Source organism: Crinia signifera, chromosome 7 (assembly GCF_055691185.1).
Source record: "Crinia signifera chromosome 7, ASM5569118v1, whole genome shotgun sequence".
In the NCBI taxonomy this organism is placed as follows: Eukaryota; Metazoa; Chordata; class Amphibia; order Anura; family Myobatrachidae; genus Crinia; species Crinia signifera.
In genome coordinates, this window is record NC_139223.1 from 125847187 (window position 1) to 125868206 (window position 21020).

At 46.0% G+C, this 21020-nt stretch overlaps 2 protein-coding genes across 2 annotated transcripts in view; one reads left to right on the forward strand and one right to left on the reverse strand.

Annotated features, from left to right (window-relative positions):
• The window catches only part of CFAP65 (cilia and flagella associated protein 65), a 97385-nt gene that overhangs the window by 49954 nt on the left and 26411 nt on the right, over window positions 1-21020 (reverse strand). Inside the window, exons 12-15 of the mRNA XM_083153732.1 lie at window positions 19842-19979; window positions 19522-19767; window positions 17932-18156; window positions 15939-16091 (exon numbers count right to left, since the gene is read on the reverse strand). Coding sequence (XP_083009858.1) covers window positions 15939-16091; window positions 17932-18156; window positions 19522-19767; window positions 19842-19979 — 762 coding nt within the window. The remainder of the gene's footprint in view (window positions 1-15938; window positions 16092-17931; window positions 18157-19521; window positions 19768-19841; window positions 19980-21020) is intronic.
• LOC146020535 (uncharacterized) lies at window positions 6545-8580 on the forward strand. The gene is made up of 2 exons (XM_083153733.1): window positions 6545-6565; window positions 7285-8580. Exon 2 carries the CDS (start codon window positions 7286-7288, stop codon window positions 8222-8224), a length of 939 nt encoding a protein of 312 aa, XP_083009859.1. The 5' UTR covers window positions 6545-6565; window position 7285; the 3' UTR covers window positions 8225-8580.

Here is a 21020-nt window from a genome sequence, read left to right on the forward strand (position 1 = left end):
CAAAGCCTGTTGCATGTTTTAATTGTAAAAATTACATTCCACGCCACTACGTCTTGTGGCCTGATTTGTCATTGGGCCTATCTGTGTTTATATATGAAAAAACACAAATGTAAACAATAAATAATAAAAGAAGGAAAAAATTATTATTAAATAAACTTAAAAAATATGAAGCAAAAATGCAAGTGAAAATGTGCTAATGGTCATTAATAAAAATTATTAGAAAATTGATGTTGTAACCGATTCCCGTTTATATCAGCATATCTGCACAGCACAGGTGGATATAAACGGGAATCGGTTACAACATCATTTTTCTAATAATTTTTATTAATGACCATTAGCACATTTTCACTTGCATTTTTGCTTCATATTTTTTAAGTTTATTTAATAATAATTTTTTCCTTCTTTTATTATTTATTGTTTACATTTGTGTTTTTTCATATATAAACACAGATAGGCCCAATGACAAATCAGGCCACAAGACGTAGTGGCGTGGAATGTAATTTTTACAATTAAAACATGGGTACTTGTTTCCTAGCACGGCCACACCGATATCAATCTTGAGAGTCTTGAGCATCGCGTCGCATCGGTGGTTTTTTTGTATGGTAACGATGCTCCCGACCGATAAGATACCCCCGATATAGTTATGTACTCACGATGTGTTTTTTTCGCGTCGGTTTTCATATCGGCATCTTGTTGATTGAGTCGTGGCCCTTTTAATTGTGTACCCCCGACCGACGCGATACTACCGATTTACTTCTTTTCTCACGATCTCTCTATTAAATCGCGTCGGTCGCGTCGCATGTTTAAGTAAAACCCCCCGATGCTCACGATGCACACGATTTTCATCTGTCCCATTGGCCCAACGATTTTCCCGCTGTTTAGGCCCTTTTTAATAGGCCCAATTAATCTATATAGTCCGACCCCCTATAAAATCTACCTAGTAACATATGTTTTAATGTGTTGGAGTGTGTGTTTCTATGTCAATATGAAATCTTCCCTCTGTAATCTGCTCAGTTACAGCATCAATGTCAATATTTATTGTGATAGTCCGGCCCCTTACTTTGACAGCCCCTTCTGTTCTTTTTTCCCCTACTGCCTTTGTGGGTTTGTCTCGGTAGGAGTGAGACGTGTATTCAGTTGCTGGTGATTTCTTGGCTGATTGATCCTTTGCTGGTGATATCTCCCTGATTGATCTTGTGCTTTGAATACTATTTGCTGTTGTTCGTGAGCCTTGTGCTGCGGATTGCTGCTGTTCCAGTGGATTATTGCTGATCCTGATTATTCTGCGATTGATTTCTGCTGATCCTGACCCTGAGCCGTGCTGATCGTTAGTCCTGAGCTGTGGATTGGTCTGCTGTGGAGTGCTCTGTGGGTGATTTCAAGACCTCTGAGATGGCTGAGGTGAATATGTTCTCACTGCCTACAAGTGAGGAGGAGGCAGTGGCGTTTCTGCAGCGCCATCATCTGCTGCCATCAGAGGCTACATGCGACAATGGTCATCCGATGCGGCTGAATTTGAAGGAGACCATGTGGCGCTGTAACGTGAGGGACTGCCGTTTGAAGAGGAGTCTGAGAGCAGGACTGTTCTTTCCTGGCTGTCGTTTGCCTTTCGCAACGCTGGTCCGCTTCATATTTTCCTGGGTGGAGGAATATACCAGCATTGACTACTGCGAGAAGAATTTGTCCCTCTCTAAGAAGACGGCTGTCCTGTACAACAAGTATATGAGGGAGGCCTGCCTGCTGGACCTCATGGCGCAGCCGCAGCGCCGGATCGGAGGTCCCGGCATGATTGTCGAGGTGGATGAGACCCTCTTCGTCAAAAGGCAAGCCAATGTTGGCCGAGTACTGCCTCAGCAATGGGTATTTGGTGGTATATGCAGAGAAACTGGCCAATGTTTCGCCACCAAGGTTGCCACTCGGGACGCCAACACCCTCATGCAAGCTATCCTGCAGTTTGTGGAGCCGGGCTCTCATGTGTACACTGATTGCTGGAGAGCCTACAGTACAGCCCAGCTGAATGCTGCAGGATATGAACATGCCCAGGTCAATCACCGTTATAACTTTGTAGACCCTACAACAGGGGTACATACCCAGAATGTTGAACGGATGTGGGGGGCATGTAAGTGGCGGAATAAACGCCACAGGGGCACCGCCAGGCATATGCTCCAGAGTTATCTTGAAGAATTCATGTGGCGGAAGAGCCTGGGACAAGAGAATCCTTTTGCCCGCATACTAATTGCCCTGACTTTATTGCCCAAGGACTCTTGAGATTTACCCCCATTTCTGTTTCCCCCATTAATGCTCATGTCATATGTTTTGTTTGCCATTGATTATATACAGTTTTTATATTTTCATTTCAAAAGTAAATTTTCAAAAATGCTTTTAAAACACTTGTGTTTCTTGTCTCAGGTGAATGATTTGTGATGGATGAATGCTATGGAGTCACACCACCACTATCCAAATAATTTTTGGAGCGCGGTGAGTGTAGTGGAGCACTAAGTCAAAATCGTGGTAAGCGCAGCAAACCCCAAGAAGCGTGTGTGGGTTATTAACATTATAATTTTCATAGGCTTCTGGGGCTTGGGGCCCTCACCATGGTTTGGACACAGAGAACCACTTTTTTTAAGCATACTAAGCATGATCAACTTGAAGTTGACATGTTTAGTCGACATGTCGACATGATACACATGTTGACATGTTTAAAAGCATATCGCGTCGGCCGCAATGTACTGTGAGCTTAACAGCTCAATGCTGCCGACCGACGTGACATGTACTTGATTAAGCACTGTATAGTGCTTAATCAAGATCTTAACGTGTCCGTCGCGTCGGGGCCGTTTTACAACGGCTCCGACCGACGCGACCGATCAGTATAAGCACTATACAGTGCTTAATACTGTTCTTAACATATCCGTCGCGTCGGGAGCATTTTACAATGGCTCCGACCGACGCGATCGATAAGTATAAGCACTATACAGTGCTTAATACTGTTCTTAACATGTCCGTCGCGTCGGGGGCATTTTACAATGGCTCCGACCGACGCGACAGATCAATTGCGAAGTAACTCCCTGCATTACGCGCTACACCGTCAATATACAAAGAAATATCGCGTCGGTCGGTCTTATGCATTGTCGTGAGCGTAACATCACCGCCCGACCGACGCGATTTTTCTGCCTGCCGGAAAAAAAGCGCCAAAAGCACTCTGGGGAAGGACATCAGCAGCCATTTTGATGGTAATCAGTGAGCACTACGCAGCAGCTGTGTCTGTCTCCCTGCCCCTGCATAAAACAGTAAGTAGATTTACAGACTTACTGAGCATAGGTGGGCCTTTGGGTTTGTGAACAATATATACAGGCTTAGGAGGGTGGGGGTGGGGTGGGGGGGGGGATTTGGAGGGGTAGGGGCGCTTACTGTGGTTATACATGTGTCCTTCATATATCATTTGTTTGAGGATTAGGGGTTTATCATTGGCTGAATAGAGTGGATAATGCTTATGTTCAAGGGGTAGTGCTTATCTAAATAGCTATAAAGTGTTTATGTGCAGTAGTTTATGAAGTGTATGACTTTAGTGTCATGGCAATAATGATAATATGGATAACACAGGTTTATGTGCAGAGAATATCATGTGCCTGGAAATGATGTACTGTGTGTTATAATACATACAAAATAGTCTGTTGTTTCTGATAGTAATGCATGGTGACATAGACTGTAATGATTTCTTGGTACATATTTGTTAAATAGAGCAGTTTGAGGTGTGTTGTGCTTGTTATTGAAATGGTGCAGCAGGCAGTATGCTGTGTCTACTTTATAGTAATGTGCATGTAAAGTGGTTGGTAATTGAAGTGTGAAATGGACCCCACAATTGTTAACACCACCCCCACTATCCACGTGAACCCGAAGCGTGGCGAGCGCAGCGAGCCCCGCGAGGGGCGGCGGTACGTGTCCTCCGACCTTTTCATGCCCTACTATCCACGTCGGCGTGGAGTTGAGAATATAATAGTGTGGCGAGCGCAGCGAGCCACCGAGCCCGAAGCGTGGCGAGCGCAGCGAGCCCCGCGAGGGGACGCGGATACCTTCACAGGTAAGCGCGTCCCCTCGCAGGCTTCACAGGTGTCCGTGGTGATGTGGACACCTGTGAAGCCCGCGAAGAGACGCGCTTACCTGTGAAGGTATCCGCGTCCCCTCGCGGGGCTCGCTGCGCTCGCCACGCTTCGGGCTCGGTGGCTCGCTGCGCTCGCCACACTATTATATTCTCAACTCCACGCCGACGTGGATAGTAGGGCATGAAAAGGTCGGAGGACGCGTACCGCCGCCCCTCGCGGGGCTCGCTGCGCTCGCCACGCTTCGGGTTCACGTGGATAGTGGGGGTGGATTTGTATGTCATTCCAGTTTGATTATTGATTTTTTTTTATCTGTTTTGTGGAATTGCAGTTGCGGTTATCGGTGAATTAACACCTGAAAGGAATCTAATTCCATTTTTGCAGAGAATAATGTGAGTTGTGCTTAAATTGTGCTTCTAATTAATTTGTTAATGTACCCAAAATGACTTTTTTTCACAGTGTACCAGCCCCACTATCCACGTGAACCCGAAGCGTGGCGAGCGCAGCGAGCCCCGCGAGGGGCGGCGGTACGCGTCCTCCGACCTTTTCATGCCCTACTATCCACGTCGGCGTGGAGTTGAGAATATAATAGTGTGGCGAGCGCAGCGAGCCACCGAGCCCGAAGCGTGGCGAGCGCAGCGAGCCCCGCGAGGGGACGCGGATACCTTCACAGGTAAGCGCGTCCCCTCGCGGGCTTCACAGGTGTCCGTGGTGATGTGGACACCTGTGAAGCCCGCGAAGAGACGCGCTTACCTGTGAAGGTATCCGCGTCCCCTCGCGGGGCTCGCTGCGCTCGCCACGCTTCGGGCTCGGTGGCTCGCTGCGCTCGCCACACTATTATATTCTCAACTCCACGCCGACGTGGATAGTAGGGCATGAAAAGGTCGGAGGACGCGTACCGCCGCCCCTCGCGGGGCTCGCTGCGCTCGCCACGCTTCGGGTTCACGTGGATAGTGGGGGTGGATTTGTATGTCATTCCAGTTTGATTATTGATTTTTTTTTATCTGTTTTGTGGAATTGCAGTTGCGGTTATCGGTGAATTAACACCTGAAAGGAATCTAATTCCATTTTTGCAGAGAATAATGTGAGTTGTGCTTAAATTGTGCTTCTAATTAATTTGTTAATGTACCCAAAATGACTTTTTTTCACAGTGTACCAGCCCCACTATCCACGTGAACCCGAAGCGTGGCGAGCGCAGCGAGCCCCGCGAGGGGCGGCGGTACGCGTCCTCCGACCTTTTCATGCCCTACTATCCACGTCGGCGTGGAGTTGAGAATATAATAGTGTGGCGAGCGCAGCGAGCCACCGAGCCCGAAGCGTGGCGAGCGCAGCGAGCCCCGCGAGGGGACGCGGATACCTTCACAGGTAAGCGCGTCCCCTCGCGGGCTTCACAGGTGTCCGTGGTGATGTGAACACCTGTGAAGCCCGCGAAGAGACGCGCTTACCTGTGAAGGTATCCGCGTCCCCTCGCGGGGCTCGCTGCGCTCGCCACGCTTCGGGCTCGGTGGCTCGCTGCGCTCGCCACACTATTATATTCTCAACTCCACGCCGACGTGGATAGTAGGGCATGAAAAGGTCGGAGGACGCGTACCGCCGCCCCTCGCGGGGCTCGCTGCGCTCGCCACGCTTCGGGTTCACGTGGATAGTGGGGGTGGATTTGTATGTCATTCCAGTTTGATTATTGATTTTTTTTTATCTGTTTTGTGGAATTGCAGTTGCGGTTATCGGTGAATTAACACCTGAAAGGAATCTAATTCCATTTTTGCAGAGAATAATGTGAGTTGTGCTTAAATTGTGCTTCTAATTAATTTGTTAATGTACCCAAAATGACTTTTTTTCACAGTGTACCAGCCCCACTATCCACGTGAACCCGAAGCGTGGCGAGCGCAGCGAGCCCCGCGAGGGGCGGCGGTACGCGTCCTCCGACCTTTTCATGCCCTACTATCCACGTCGGCGTGGAGTTGAGAATATAATAGTGTGGCGAGCGCAGCGAGCCACCGAGCCCGAAGCGTGGCGAGCGCAGCGAGCCCCGCGAGGGGACGCGGATACCTTCACAGGTAAGCGCGTCCCCTCGCGGGCTTCACAGGTGTCCGTGGTGATGTGAACACCTGTGAAGCCCGCGAAGAGACGCGCTTACCTGTGAAGGTATCCGCGTCCCCTCGCGGGGCTCGCTGCGCTCGCCACGCTTCGGGCTCGGTGGCTCGCTGCGCTCGCCACACTATTATATTCTCAACTCCACGCCGACGTGGATAGTAGGGCATGAAAAGGTCGGAGGACGCGTACCGCCGCCCCTCGCGGGGCTCGCTGCGCTCGCCACGCTTCGGGTTCACGTGGATAGTGGGGGTGGATTTGTATGTCATTCCAGTTTGATTATTGATTTTTTTGTATCTGTTTTGTGGAATTGCAGTTGCGGTTATCGGTGAATTAACACCTGAAAGGAATCTAATTCCATTTTTGCAGAGAATAATGTGAGTTGTGCTTAAATTGTGCTTCTAATTAATTTGTTAATGTACCCAAAATGACTTTTTTTCACAGTGTACCAGCCCCACTATCCACGTGAACCCGAAGCGTGGCGAGCGCAGCGAGCCCCGCGAGGGGCGGCGGTACGCGTCCTCCGACCTTTTCATGCCCTACTATCCACGTCGGCGTGGAGTTGAGAATATAATAGTGTGGCGAGCGCAGCGAGCCACCGAGCCCGAAGCGTGGCGAGCGCAGCGAGCCCCGCGAGGGGACGCGGATACCTTCACAGGTAAGCGCGTCTCTTCGCGGGCTTCACAGGTGTCCGTGTTGATGTGGACACTTGTGAAGCCCGCGAAGGGATGCGTTTACCTGTGAAGGTATTTGCTTCCCCTCGCGGGGCTCACTGCGCTTGCAACGCTTCGGGTGCGTGTGTATAGTGGAGGGACACAAATATATAATTACTTCTGTTGTCAAATGTGGTGTAAATTGCATTTATTGTATCATATGCTATCAATATCTCAGATAAAAGTTTTTTTTTTTTGCGGTTTCTATTTCAGTTTGATTGTGATTTTTTGGCCCTTTAGGGGAATTAGTTTAAAACTCTTTTTTTTACACCTGCTACTGACTGAGGTAAATATTAGTGGTTTTTTTGTAGTGTGTTAATGAATAACAGTGCAGTGCGTTCATTTTAATAGTGTAAACCTAATTTTTTTTTTTTTTTTTACAGAATGGCCCGTCAGGTTGATAGAAGCATCATGAAGAAGTTGATCGATCTCTACAAAGAGAATAGATGTCTGTGGCGACAAGATCACATAGATTTTCACAACCAGGCAAAGAGGAATGAGGCCTTTGGGAAGATCTCGGCCTACGCTTTGAGACGTGTCCCTAATGCAGACGTCACGTGGGTCCGAAAGAAGTTCACTAATATGCGGACAGTGCTGGTGAAGGAGCACAATCGGGTCCAGCAGTCGCGATCTTCAGGAACTGACCCTGCAGATGTGTACCAGCCGAAGTTGTGGTACTACGACCGTATGCTCTTTATTGTGGAGGAGCAAGGAAGGAGGGAAGCAGAGGGAACTGCTACGGATGAAGACTCTTCATCCACTGCACAGGAGAGTGCTGACGTAGCAGTTCCCTCTGAGTCGTCGCAGCAGGGTGAGTCGTTGTCGGAGGTGGCGCCTCCTGTGGTGGCGAGCACCTCATCAGCTCCCCCCAGGAGGCGTAGAAGGAGACGGGCGACAAGACCTGCTGCTACCGGCCAGGAATATTGCTGCCCATACAAGGAGGAAGCAGTAAACAATCCCTCAGATGACTGCAAAATGTTCACGAATCATGTCTGCGCAGAAATGCGAAAGTGGAAGGGGTCAACACAACACCACTTTAAGCGTGTGCTGTATGGCCTGATGTTGCAGGCAGCAGAGGATGATATCTGTGCTGACTGCAACGGAACGTCATGCCGCAATGCGCACAGACAGCCACCACGCCCACACCCACATCACCCCCCCATGTTCAGTGCGCCGGTTGCTCCTCCGCCTGCCCCTTACTATGCGCCGGGACCCCCTATGCCACCTCCCACTGATCCCTCGACTTTGCCTGGTGCTGTGTACTCCGCATTGCGGAATGTGCAGCCCCCCACCCCAGGCGAAGAGCGTTATTCCAATTATTAATTTGGCTAATTCTGCTAATTTGACTTTTAATTTATAATTTGGCAGCAATGTTCTTGTTTCTCTTCCTTTCTGAGTACTCTACAATAATGAGTTTTTAGTCATGTACTACAATTTTGGTTGGTGAACGTTGCAGTGCGGTCTTCCTGAATTTTGCGATGGCTGTACTAGTTTTGCTCCTTCACTAACCACTGTTCTGCATATTTGTAACTTCTTTCGGATTCATGTGATTGTTTGCATTAGTGGGCACTGTTTTGTAGTGTGCCGTGATCTTCCCACGCCTCATTTCAATTTGCCTGGTTGTGATAGCCAGGCATCTATTCTCTTTGTACTGATCGATCAACTTCTTCTGATTTTGTATTTTGTGTGTCTCAAGTGTAATGACATTCCTATTGTTTAAAAATGAAAAAAAATGAACAAAAAGAAAAATGTCAAAAAATATTTCCAAAATGACATTTAAATTGTTAAAAAATAAAAAATTAAAAAAAGACAAAAAAAAACAAAAAAGCAAAAAGAAAAAAAACATAATATTTTTATTTATTGATTGTTTTCTATGTAATGTAATAAAATATGTTTCATTAAAAAAAAAATAAAGGAAAAAAATAATAAATTTTTAAATACGTTTAAAAAAAATAAAGGTAAAAAAAAAAACTTTTCAATAAAAGTGTTGAAATATATTATCATGTGTCGTGTTATTTATTATTTCGGGTGTAAATGAGTGTTTAAATTTGCGTCGCTCGCATCAGGGCCATTGAATAATGACATTCAGTGCTCCCGATGGGAACGATAGTTCAGGTGTAGTTTGAAATAGTGTGTAAATTGTAAATGGGTGCTTGCAATAAAAAACATTTAATCGCTCGCGTCAGGGGTATTGAATACAGACATTCAGTGCTCCCGATGGGACCGATAGTTCAGGTTTAGTTATAAATAGGGTGTAAACTGTAATTGTGGGTGTAAATGTGGGGTTCAATTGGAAGCAGCCATGTAAAACCATAAAATGGGTGCTTTCAATAAAAAAAATGTCGTCGCTCATGTCAGTGGCATTGAATACTGACATTCAGTGCTCCCGATGGGACCGATAGTTGAGGTGGAGTTAAAAATAGGGTGCAACTTGTAAATGTGGGTGTAAATGTGGGGTTGTATTGGAAGCAGCCATGTAAAACCATAAAATGGCTGCTTTTGATAAAAAAATCGCGTCGGTCGCGTCGGGAGCATTGAATACTGACATTTAGTGCTCCCGATGGGACCGATATATGGTAAAACCCCCGATATCGTTGAATTCTTCAATTATCGCGTCGGTCGCGTCGGGGACAATAAATCCTGTCATTTAGTGCTCCCGATGGGACCGATATCTGGTAATCCATCCGATTTCAGGAAAATCTTCAATTATCGCGTCGGTCGTGTCGCGGTAATTGAAGCATGGTACACGATACACAGGATTAGCAAAAATCAAGAGAATCGCGTCCGTCGGGGGTGATCGCGGCCCTTAAAGTGCACTAAATAAGAGCCGCGACCGATCCCGATTGTGGCCGTGCTAGGAAACAAGTACCGATTTTTTTTTATCTGTTTTGTGGAATTGCAGTTGCGGTTATCGGTGAATTAACACCTGAAAGGAATCTAATTCCATTTTTGCAGAGAATAATGTGAGTTGTGCTTAAATTGTGCTTCTAATTAATTTGTTAATGTACCCAAAATGACTTTTTTTCACAGTGTACCAGCCCCACTATCCACGTGAACCCGAAGCGTGGCGAGCGCAGCGAGCCCCGCGAGGGGCGGCGGTACGCGTCCTCCGACCTTTTCATGCCCTACTATCCACGTCGGCGTGGAGTTGAGAATATAATAGTGTGGCGAGCGCAGCGAGCCACCGAGCCCGAAGCGTGGCGAGCGCAGCGAGCCCCGCGAGGGGACGCGGATACCTTCACAGGTAAGCGCGTCCCCTCGCGGGCTTCACAGGTGTCCGTGGTGATGTGGACACCTGTGAAGCCCGCGAAGAGACGCGCTTACCTGTGAAGGTATCCGCGTCCCCTCGCGGGGCTCGCTGCGCTCGCCACGCTTCGGGCTCGGTGGCTCGCTGCGCTCGCCACACTATTATATTCTCAACTCCACGCCGACGTGGATAGTAGGGCATGAAAAGGTCGGAGGACGCGTACCGCCGCCCCTCGCGGGGCTCGCTGCGCTCGCCACGCTTCGGGTTCACGTGGATAGTGGGGGTGGATTTGTATGTCATTCCAGTTTGATTATTGATTTTTTTTTATCTGTTTTGTGGAATTGCAGTTGCGGTTATCGGTGAATTAACACCTGAAAGGAATCTAATTCCATTTTTGCAGAGAATAATGTGAGTTGTGCTTAAATTGTGCTTCTAATTAATTTGTTAATGTACCCAAAATGACTTTTTTTCACAGTGTACCAGCCCCACTATCCACGTGAACCCGAAGCGTGGCGAGCGCAGCGAGCCCCGCGAGGGGCGGCGGTACGCGTCCTCCGACCTTTTCATGCCCTACTATCCACGTCGGCGTGGAGTTGAGAATATAATAGTGTGGCGAACGCAGCGAGCCACCGAGCCCGAAGCGCGGCGAGCGCAGCGAGCCCCGCGAGGGGACGCGGATACCTTCACAGGTAAGCGCGTCCCCTCGCGGGCTTCACAGGTGTCCGTGGTGATGTGAACACCTGTGAAGCCCGCGAAGAGACGCGCTTACCTGTGAAGGTATCCGCGTCCCCTCGCGGGGCTCGCTGCGCTCGCCACGCTTCGGGCTCGGTGGCTCGCTGCGCTCGCCACACTATTATATTCTCAACTCCACGCCGACGTGGATAGTAGGGCATGAAAAGGTCGGAGGACGCGTACCGCCGCCCCTCGCGGGGCTCGCTGCGCTCGCCACGCTTCGGGTTCACGTGGATAGTGGGGGTGGATTTGTATGTCATTCCAGTTTGATTATTGATTTTTTTTTATCTGTTTTGTGGAATTGCAGTTGCGGTTATCGGTGAATTAACACCTGAAAGGAATCTAATTCCATTTTTGCAGAGAATAATGTGAGTTGTGCTTAAATTGTGCTTCTAATTAATTTGTTAATGTACCCAAAATGACTTTTTTTCACAGTGTACCAGCCCCACTATCCACGTGAACCCGAAGCGTGGCGAGCGCAGCGAGCCCCGCGAGGGGCGGCGGTACGCGTCCTCCGACCTTTTCATGCCCTACTATCCACGTCGGCGTGGAGTTGAGAATATAATAGTGTGGCGAGCGCAGCGAGCCACCGAGCCCGAAGCGTGGCGAGCGCAGCGAGCCCCGCGAGGGGACGCGGATACCTTCACAGGTAAGCGCGTCCCCTCGCGGGCTTCACAGGTGTCCGTGGTGATGTGAACACCTGTGAAGCCCGCGAAGAGACGCGCTTACCTGTGAAGGTATCCGCGTCCCCTCGCGGGGCTCGCTGCGCTCGCCACGCTTCGGGCTCGGTGGCTCGCTGCGCTCGCCACACTATTATATTCTCAACTCCACGCCGACGTGGATAGTAGGGCATGAAAAGGTCGGAGGACGCGTACCGCCGCCCCTCGCGGGGCTCGCTGCGCTCGCCACGCTTCGGGTTCACGTGGATAGTGGGGGTGGATTTGTATGTCATTCCAGTTTGATTATTGATTTTTTTGTATCTGTTTTGTGGAATTGCAGTTGCGGTTATCGGTGAATTAACACCTGAAAGGAATCTAATTCCATTTTTGCAGAGAATAATGTGAGTTGTGCTTAAATTGTGCTTCTAATTAATTTGTTAATGTACCCAAAATGACTTTTTTTCACAGTGTACCAGCCCCACTATCCACGTGAACCCGAAGCGTGGCGAGCGCAGCGAGCCCCGCGAGGGGCGGCGGTACGCGTCCTCCGACCTTTTCATGCCCTACTATCCACGTCGGCGAGCCACCGAGCCCGAAGCGTGGCGAGCGCAGCGAGCCCCGCGAGGGGACGCGGATACCTTCACAGGTAAGCGCGTCTCTTCGCGGGCTTCACAGGTGTCCGTGTTGATGTGGACACTTGTGAAGCCCGCGAAGGGATGCGTTTACCTGTGAAGGTATTTGCTTCCCCTCGCGGGGCTCACTGCGCTTGCAACGCTTCGGGTGCGTGTGTATAGTGGAGGGACACAAATATATAATTACTTCTGTTGTCAAATGTGGTGTAAATTGCATTTATTGTATCATATGCTATCAATATCTCAGATAAAAGTTTTTTTTTTTTGCGGTTTCTATTTCAGTTTGATTGTGATTTTTTGGCCCTTTAGGGGAATTAGTTTAAAACTCTTTTTTTTACACCTGCTACTGACTGAGGTAAATATTAGTGGTTTTTTTGTAGTGTGTTAATGAATAACAGTGCAGTGCGTTCATTTTAATAGTGTAAACCTAATTTTTTTTTTTTTTTTTACAGAATGGCCCGTCAGGTTGATAGAAGCATCATGAAGAAGTTGATCGATCTCTACAAAGAGAATAGATGTCTGTGGCGACAAGATCACATAGATTTTCACAACCAGGCAAAGAGGAATGAGGCCTTTGGGAAGATCTCGGGCTACGCTTTGAGACGTGTCCCTAATGCAGACGTCACGTGGGTCCGAAAGAAGTTCACTAATATGCGGACAGTGCTGGTGAAGGAGCACAATCGGGTCCAGCAGTCGCGATCTTCAGGAACTGACCCTGCAGATGTGTACCAGCCGAAGTTGTGGTACTACGACCGTATGCTCTTTATTGTGGAGGAGCAAGGAAGGAGGGAAGCAGAGGGAACTGCTACGGATGAAGACTCTTCATCCACTGCACAGGAGAGTGCTGACGTAGCAGTTCCCTCTGAGTCGTCGCAGCAGGGTGAGTCGTTGTCGGAGGTGGCGCCTCCTGTGGTGGCGAGCACCTCATCAGCTCCCCCCAGGAGGCGTAGAAGGAGACGGGCGACAAGACCTGCTGCTACCGGCCAGGAATATTGCTGCCCATACAAGGAGGAAGCAGTAAACAATCCCTCAGATGACTGCAAAATGTTCACGAATCATGTCTGCGCAGAAATGCGAAAGTGGAAGGGGTCAACACAACACCACTTTAAGCGTGTGCTGTATGGCCTGATGTTGCAGGCAGCAGAGGATGATATCTGTGCTGACTGCAACGGAACGTCATGCCGCAATGCGCACAGACAGCCACCACGCCCACACCCACATCACCCCCCCATGTTCAGTGCGCCGGTTGCTCCTCCGCCTGCCCCTTACTATGCGCCGGGACCCCCTATGCCACCTCCCACTGATCCCTCGACTTTGCCTGGTGCTGTGTACTCCGCATTGCGGAATGTGCAGCCCCCCACCCCAGGCGAAGAGCGTTATTCCAATTATTAATTTGGCTAATTCTGCTAATTTGACTTTTAATTTATAATTTGGCAGCAATGTTCTTGTTTCTCTTCCTTTCTGAGTACTCTACAATAATGAGTTTTTAGTCATGTACTACAATTTTGGTTGGTGAACGTTGCAGTGCGGTCTTCCTGAATTTTGCGATGGCTGTACTAGTTTTGCTCCTTCACTAACCACTGTTCTGCATATTTGTAACTTCTTTCGGATTCATGTGATTGTTTGCATTAGTGGGCACTGTTTTGTAGTGTGCCGTGATCTTCCCACGCCTCATTTCAATTTGCCTGGTTGTGATAGCCAGGCATCTATTCTCTTTGTACTGATCGATCAACTTCTTCTGATTTTGTATTTTGTGTGTCTCAAGTGTAATGACATTCCTATTGTTTAAAAATGAAAAAAAATGAACAAAAAGAAAAATGTCAAAAAATATTTCCAAAATGACATTTAAATTGTTAAAAAATAAAAAATTAAAAAAAGACAAAAAAAAACAAAAAAGCAAAAAGAAAAAAAAACATAATATTTTTATTTATTGATTGTTTTCTATGTAATGTAATAAAATATGTTTCATTAAAAAAAAAATAAAGGAAAAAAATAATAAATTTTTAAATACGTTTAAAAAAAATAAAGGTAAAAAAAAAAACTTTTCAATAAAAGTGTTGAAATATATTATCATGTGTCGTGTTATTTATTATTTCGGGTGTAAATGAGTGTTTAAATTTGCGTCGCTCGCATCAGGGCCATTGAATAATGACATTCAGTGCTCCCGATGGGAACGATAGTTCAGGTGTAGTTTGAAATAGTGTGTAAATTGTAAATGGGTGCTTGCAATAAAAAACATTTAATCGCTCGCGTCAGGGGTATTGAATACAGACATTCAGTGCTCCCAATGGGACCGATAGTTCAGGTTTAGTTATAAATAGGGTGTAAACTGTAATTGTGGGTGTAAATGTGGGGTTCAATTGGAAGCAGCCATGTAAAACCATAAAATGGGTGCTTTCAATAAAAAAAATGTCGTCGCTCATGTCAGTGGCATTGAATACTGACATTCAGTGCTCCCGATGGGACCGATAGTTGAGGTGGAGTTAAAAATAGGGTGCAACTTGTAAATGTGGGTGTAAATGTGGGGTTGTATTGGAAGCAGCCATGTAAAACCATAAAATGGCTGCTTTTGATAAAAAAATCGCGTCGGTCGCGTCGGGAGCATTGAATACTGACATTTAGTGCTCCCGATGGGACCGATATATGGTAAAACCCCCGATATCGTTGAATTCTTCAATTATCGCGTCGGTCGCGTCGGGGACAATAAATCCTGTCATTTAGTGCTCCCGATGGGACCGATATCTGGTAATCCATCCGATTTCAGGAAAATCTTCAATTATCGCGTCGGTCGTGTCGCGGTAATTGAAGCATGGTACACGATACACAGGATTAGCAAAAATCAAGAGAATCGCGTCCGTCGGGGGTGATCGCGGCCCTTAAAGTGCACTAAATAAGAGCCGCGACCGATCCCGATTGTGGCCGTGCTAGGAAACAAGTACCAAAACATGCAACAGGCTTTGATCCTCTCGTATTGGTGATAATCCAATGACAGAGACACAGGCACACTATGTACAATAAACACTCATATATTTAAATAGACCTATCCCTATTACTTAAATTGCTTAGAGACAATTTTTCTTAAAAGACACGAGCACACTTAAATAGATCAACACAACAGGTTAATCACGTAGATGAGAGCAATAAGGTTGTAAGTGAAAATTAATACAAGCAACATGAGCACCATCTAGTGGCGACCTGGCCACTTTACACCTCTTTTAAGACGCATCACATATCAATCAGTCAGTCACAAATTAATATTTTAATAAATGCACAAAAGAGTTTTTTACTTGGGAGCAAGGTAACATGATAACATCACACCATAATATAGACACCAACTATAACGAGTTTGATAAAGTATTTTGTTGGTTTTCAGATGCCAGAAAGAACTACTGGCAGACAGTCAGTGAGGCGCACGCATGAGGCCTCCGGTAAGGGCGCCGCGTCACTTCCGGCTATGACAACCCGGAAGTAGGATCTGACGCCAAGGAGGGGGCGGAATGGCGACGCCAACGCAGGGACCTCGTAAGCTATTTAACATCTGTAGCATTTGTATCACACTGTTTATGTCCTGAAGACGGGCTCCGGCCCGAAACACTGTAGACTAACAGTAAAACTACTATTGAACTAGTACCTGGAGTGACGCTTCTTCCTATACGCTATATATATATATATATATATATATATATATATATATATATATGTGTGTGTGTGTGTGTGTGTGTGTGTGTGTGTGCGTGTGTGTACTCTTCACGCTGTCTCTGACTTACTGACAAAGATCCTTTGCATCCCTCTCCAGTAATACGCAAGATGTAGCGGTTTCTTGGCGTGGGTTCAGAGCCTCCATCGGCACACCATGACACTACAGCAGCTTTCATAGAGTAGGATCTTTCTTCTTGAGGAACAAATGACCAAGTCTGGGCCTGCCAAAGACAAATACAGGTCGAGTATCCCGTATCCGAATATCCGTTATCCGAATTATTCCGAAATACGGACATTCCAGAAAGTGAAAAAATTTTTTTTTTTTGCTAAAAACTCACTGGGGACATTTGTTACAGCATCACTGAGGACATGATATGTAACTGGCACTATATATGTACAAGAAAATGATTGCTTGGCATTCAAATTCAGTGCTGAGATAGTACACACATTTTGTTTCACGTTTTGAAACCTTGTTTTTTGAACAAATAAAATATATTTGTGTGTATTTTATGTGGTAATAAAATATATTTGTGTGTATATTATGTGTTTATACAGCATAAATGCAAGATACTTCAAAATACATCATTGAAATATAAAAATATTCCGAAATACGGAATAATCCGTTATCCAAAATTCTCCTGGTCCCGAGCATTTTGGATACGGGATACTCAACCTGTATAACTATTTTCACTTTTCAGAGTCACTGCCTGCAGCCCTAATATACATATCCATAGCTTTAGTTACTGTACTATTTCTAGTACTTATTCCACTGTGGACTACTACAGAAGGCACGGAAGTAGGTTTCTCCAGTACATATATATGCAAACATACCGATTAGGGGATCACATTAGTTATGTATTGTACAATTTCTTATTTGTTAAACTTATCTCATTTAACACATTTGAATAACAAATGATTTAACGCCAAAGTGAATTATAAACTTTTTATCCACTGTATTTTCTTAGTTCTGTAGTGTTACAACAAAAAATGTGTGGCTTCTGTGTACGGCTGGTGACCATTGTCTCATAGGTTGATTACATAAATCTTCTGTTGCTTATATTGCATGTATATGTTTGCACAACACCAGTAGAAGGTATATCACCAGTCTGATCATTTATACAGCTTGTGTGATCCTTATATTAACTTACCAAATTCTGTAAACATAAGTAAAGCAGCAGACAGGGTAATAGTACGTGCAGTGTGTAACCAGCATCATACAACTTGTTACTGAGCTTTATCACTTATTATTGGCACCAGTGCCATATTGCCAAAGAGGCAGATTAGAGCCCCGCAACAACTGAAAATTACAATCAAGTTTTCTTAAATTGTTTCCAAAGGCAAAAAACTTAAAAAACAACAACTTTAGATTAAAGACTATAGCAAAAAAATACTGTATTAATGTAATGTACATTAACAACTTAAAGTATATAAAGTATAAACTATAGAGATCATATTCATATTACATTTTCCAGATCATAGACATTTGGTTGGTAAAATTAAAAACATTTTCGGAGATAATACACGAGGGAGGCCCCTAGATTTTTGTGAGGGGGGCTCCAAGATTTAAACTGCCAACGGGCTTCCACAGTGTTTAGGGCCCAATTCAGAAGTGTCCTCAGAAGTACCGGAACCACTACTTGGCGACTTTCCGACTTCTGCATATGTACACACGCCATAGCGCACATGCATAAGCACTGAAACTGTGATCAAAACCAATCGGCAATGGGTTGGTGACAAGCAGTTGCGGAGGTGGGACAGGCCTTTTGTGGGAGCTGTCCAGAAAACGCAGGCGAGTCTGGGAAACTCAGGGGAGGTGGCTGTGGCAGCTGCATGACATCACATGCAGCCGATGTGACCAAGGACATGGCTGGCCTTCGTCTGGCTCTGCAGCTAGGCTGCGAATGATCACTGTGTAGCAAGGCGCTCGCACTTTAGCAAAGTGCCCAGGAGTTGTATTTAGCAAGGAATTGGCAAACTACAACTAGGTCTGTATCAGGACATTTAACCGACACTGTTTGCCACATAAAGCCCAGTTTATATTTATCTTCTATGGCCACTTACCAAGGTTTCATTCGGTTTGATAATTCCACAGCTGGGACTAACTGTAATAAAGGGCAAATCTGCTGGCTGGATCTTCCATTTGAAGTGCACAGGAACTCTGGAGCAATTTCTCAGAGAATAGCTATGCTCAGACTCGGTCCCAATGCATGTTGGCTTGAAGAACAGTTTTCCTTCCCCCTCTAAATGCAATTGAGGGGTCTCAGCACGACAGAAGAGAACAAACTCCTGCCAAGACAATGACACTCAATTCAAATGGAGAAAGATGAATAATTATTTTAGAAATCTATATATTGATAGGACCCTAACCATTAAACATAATCTATACATGTATGCACATGACATTATATTAAACAAAAACTTCAAGTTATTTCATTGCTTCGACTAAATCAGAATGTTAGCTGAAGAAACGCTTCAGTCTCTCCAGGACCAGGGTGCTCATTACTAGATTCTGTTACTCATTCTTAAACATAAAAACATAGAATTTCACAGCGGATAAGAACCCCTTAGCCATCCAGTCAGCGTTCAATATTCTAGTTACATGTGAGCCCCAGAATCTGTTTTATTGATATAAGAGGCTTAAGCAACCTGTGGCTCTCCAGCCACTATAGTACTGAAATTCCCACCATGTCTAGTCAGCCCTTATTGGTTCTGTTTGAACCGCAAAGTGCTGTAACATCTAAATCCCCAATTGGAGTGCTACAGGGAAGGTGCAGAAATTATGTTAATACTACAGGAGGAGTCTTATATTAATAGATGCCTGCTGCATGCTTGTTTGATTCACTACAATGCTCAACACAGCCATCAGATCACTTGCATGAATATCGGCCATATGACCATGGTTTCCACACTTCCAGAGCCAGGAAATCTGCATTGTGGGAGGACCCTGGCCTTGGCACAACTACAAAACAGGGATGACAAGCCTCTATTATGTCAAATGGTCCATGTTTGCTCGCACTTCATCCCCCAACATCACTTGAAACAAGATCAGAGATGGAGATTGGCACATGTGCAGTAGAGATCCTGTGCATGTGCTGATCTGAAAACAATAAAGTTGTGTGTAAACCACATGAATCAGGTGAAATCCCAAAGAAGAGATCAGTAGTAGAAAGAGTTAATTCCCATTATACACAGTGATGTGGATGGCTGGTACAAATAGTATGTGATTGTCTTCATGTTGCCCTTTTCAGATGCTCCTTGTTTATGTTTTTAGATCAGTGGTTCCCAACCCTGGTCTTCAAGTACCCCCAACAGTGCACGTTTTCCAGGTCACCCGGCAGGTGCAGTCATTATTAAACACATTTTAATAGATCCACAGGTGGAGCTAATTATGTCACTTGTGATTCTGTGTGTACTTGAGGGGGTACTTGAGGACCAAGGTTGGGAACCACTGTTCTAGAACAGGCATGTCCAAACTGCGGCCCTCCAGATGTTGTGAAACTACACATCCCAGCATGTCTTGCCATAGTTTTAGCATTCCCTAATAGCAAAACTGTGGCAATGCATGATGGGACTTGTAGTTTCACAACAGCTGGAGGGCCATAGTTTGGACATTCCTGTTCTAGAGCTTCTATCAATGGAAAGAAAACTCACCTGCACAAAGTCCGAACTGCAATTCAGCTGCAATGACAGAGTGTTCCTAATCAGTCCGGTTTCACTCGGGTGGGTCCTCACAAGCAGAACCTGATGGGATCCAGGTTCCAGGTAGCCCGATGGTGGACTCACTTCAACTTTAGGGCAGCTTTTTCTGTCTATGACATAGGTCATTATTGTAGGACCTGTGTTCTGCAGAAGTAAACTGCGATGTGTGTAACCATTGTGGTTTACTGGTGGAAACACCTATAAAAGATGGTGCAATGTTACCATTCATGTGTTTTATAGAAGTGGATACTCGTGCTATTTACAGGCCTTACCATACGTGGGGAATCTAGAACACAGCTTGGTACAAAGTGTTGCTGCCCTAACTCAAATGTGTGTCCCGTTGTTCGTAGTGTTATGCACCATGGGGGACAAACAGTGGTGTCCTCAACATTACGATAATCCCGCAGAACCTGTGAATAAAAGACTCATTTTCAAGTTACAGATGAAGAATGAAAATGCACAGTTTCTGATTTCTGATTTCTGATTCTAGTTTCAAAATTGTAGACTGATCAAGTACAAAGCAAATCCAGATATCATTTATAAGTATGGTTGATACATGTTTTTTTAATTGTGCTTATGACTAACGGTTGTTGTGCCGATATGCAGTCACTATTTTGACAAACAGAATATGGCTACCGTGATGTCATCTTTGCCAGAATTTAAAACTGTGACAGTCTACATGATTTTAGAGTTAGGCTGCAATTAAGGTTACAATGGCATTTACTGCAATCCATTGTAGATCTGCTGACTGTCCTCATTCACAATCTCAACATTTTGGCAATGTTAACGTGGGAATATAATAGTGTGCCAAGTGCAGCAAAGCACCGTGCCCGAAGCTAGCCATGCGAGGGGATATGGTACATATATACAGTGTCCATGTTGATGTACGATTACATATGCACCAAAACATCTTGAAAAACTCATGTCGACCTTTTGACTGTTCACCTTGCCTATGTCACCCCTAAGATTGTGTCGACCTTTTGGCAGCACATAATGGGACAGATGTATTAAGCCTGGAGAAGAGATAAACTGGAGATAAAATGAAAGGAGATAACGCACCAGCCAATCAACTGTTTGAAAATGACAGTTGGGAGTTGATTGGCTGGTGCCTTATCGCCTTAAGGTGACCAGCGAAGAGACGCACCCATGGGAACGCCCAGCGTTTCATGGGTGTTCCCATGAAAAAGCAGGGCGTTCCCATGCTAATGCATCCGTGACGCAAGTGCGAGGGGTGGGCTGCTGACGTCAGCTGCCCGTCCGCTTCCCTACAGGGTGCCCGCAGACCTAAGACACCACAGAGGTGTCTTAGGTCTGTGAGCACTTGAAAAATCATTAGATGGTCGGCAACCATCGAAAGATTTTGTCCCATGAGTGCGCTGATATTCGGCATGCGAGGGGGGGTCACCGGTAGTGCGGCGTTTGAATGACCCCCAAAGCTGAGAATAACCAGA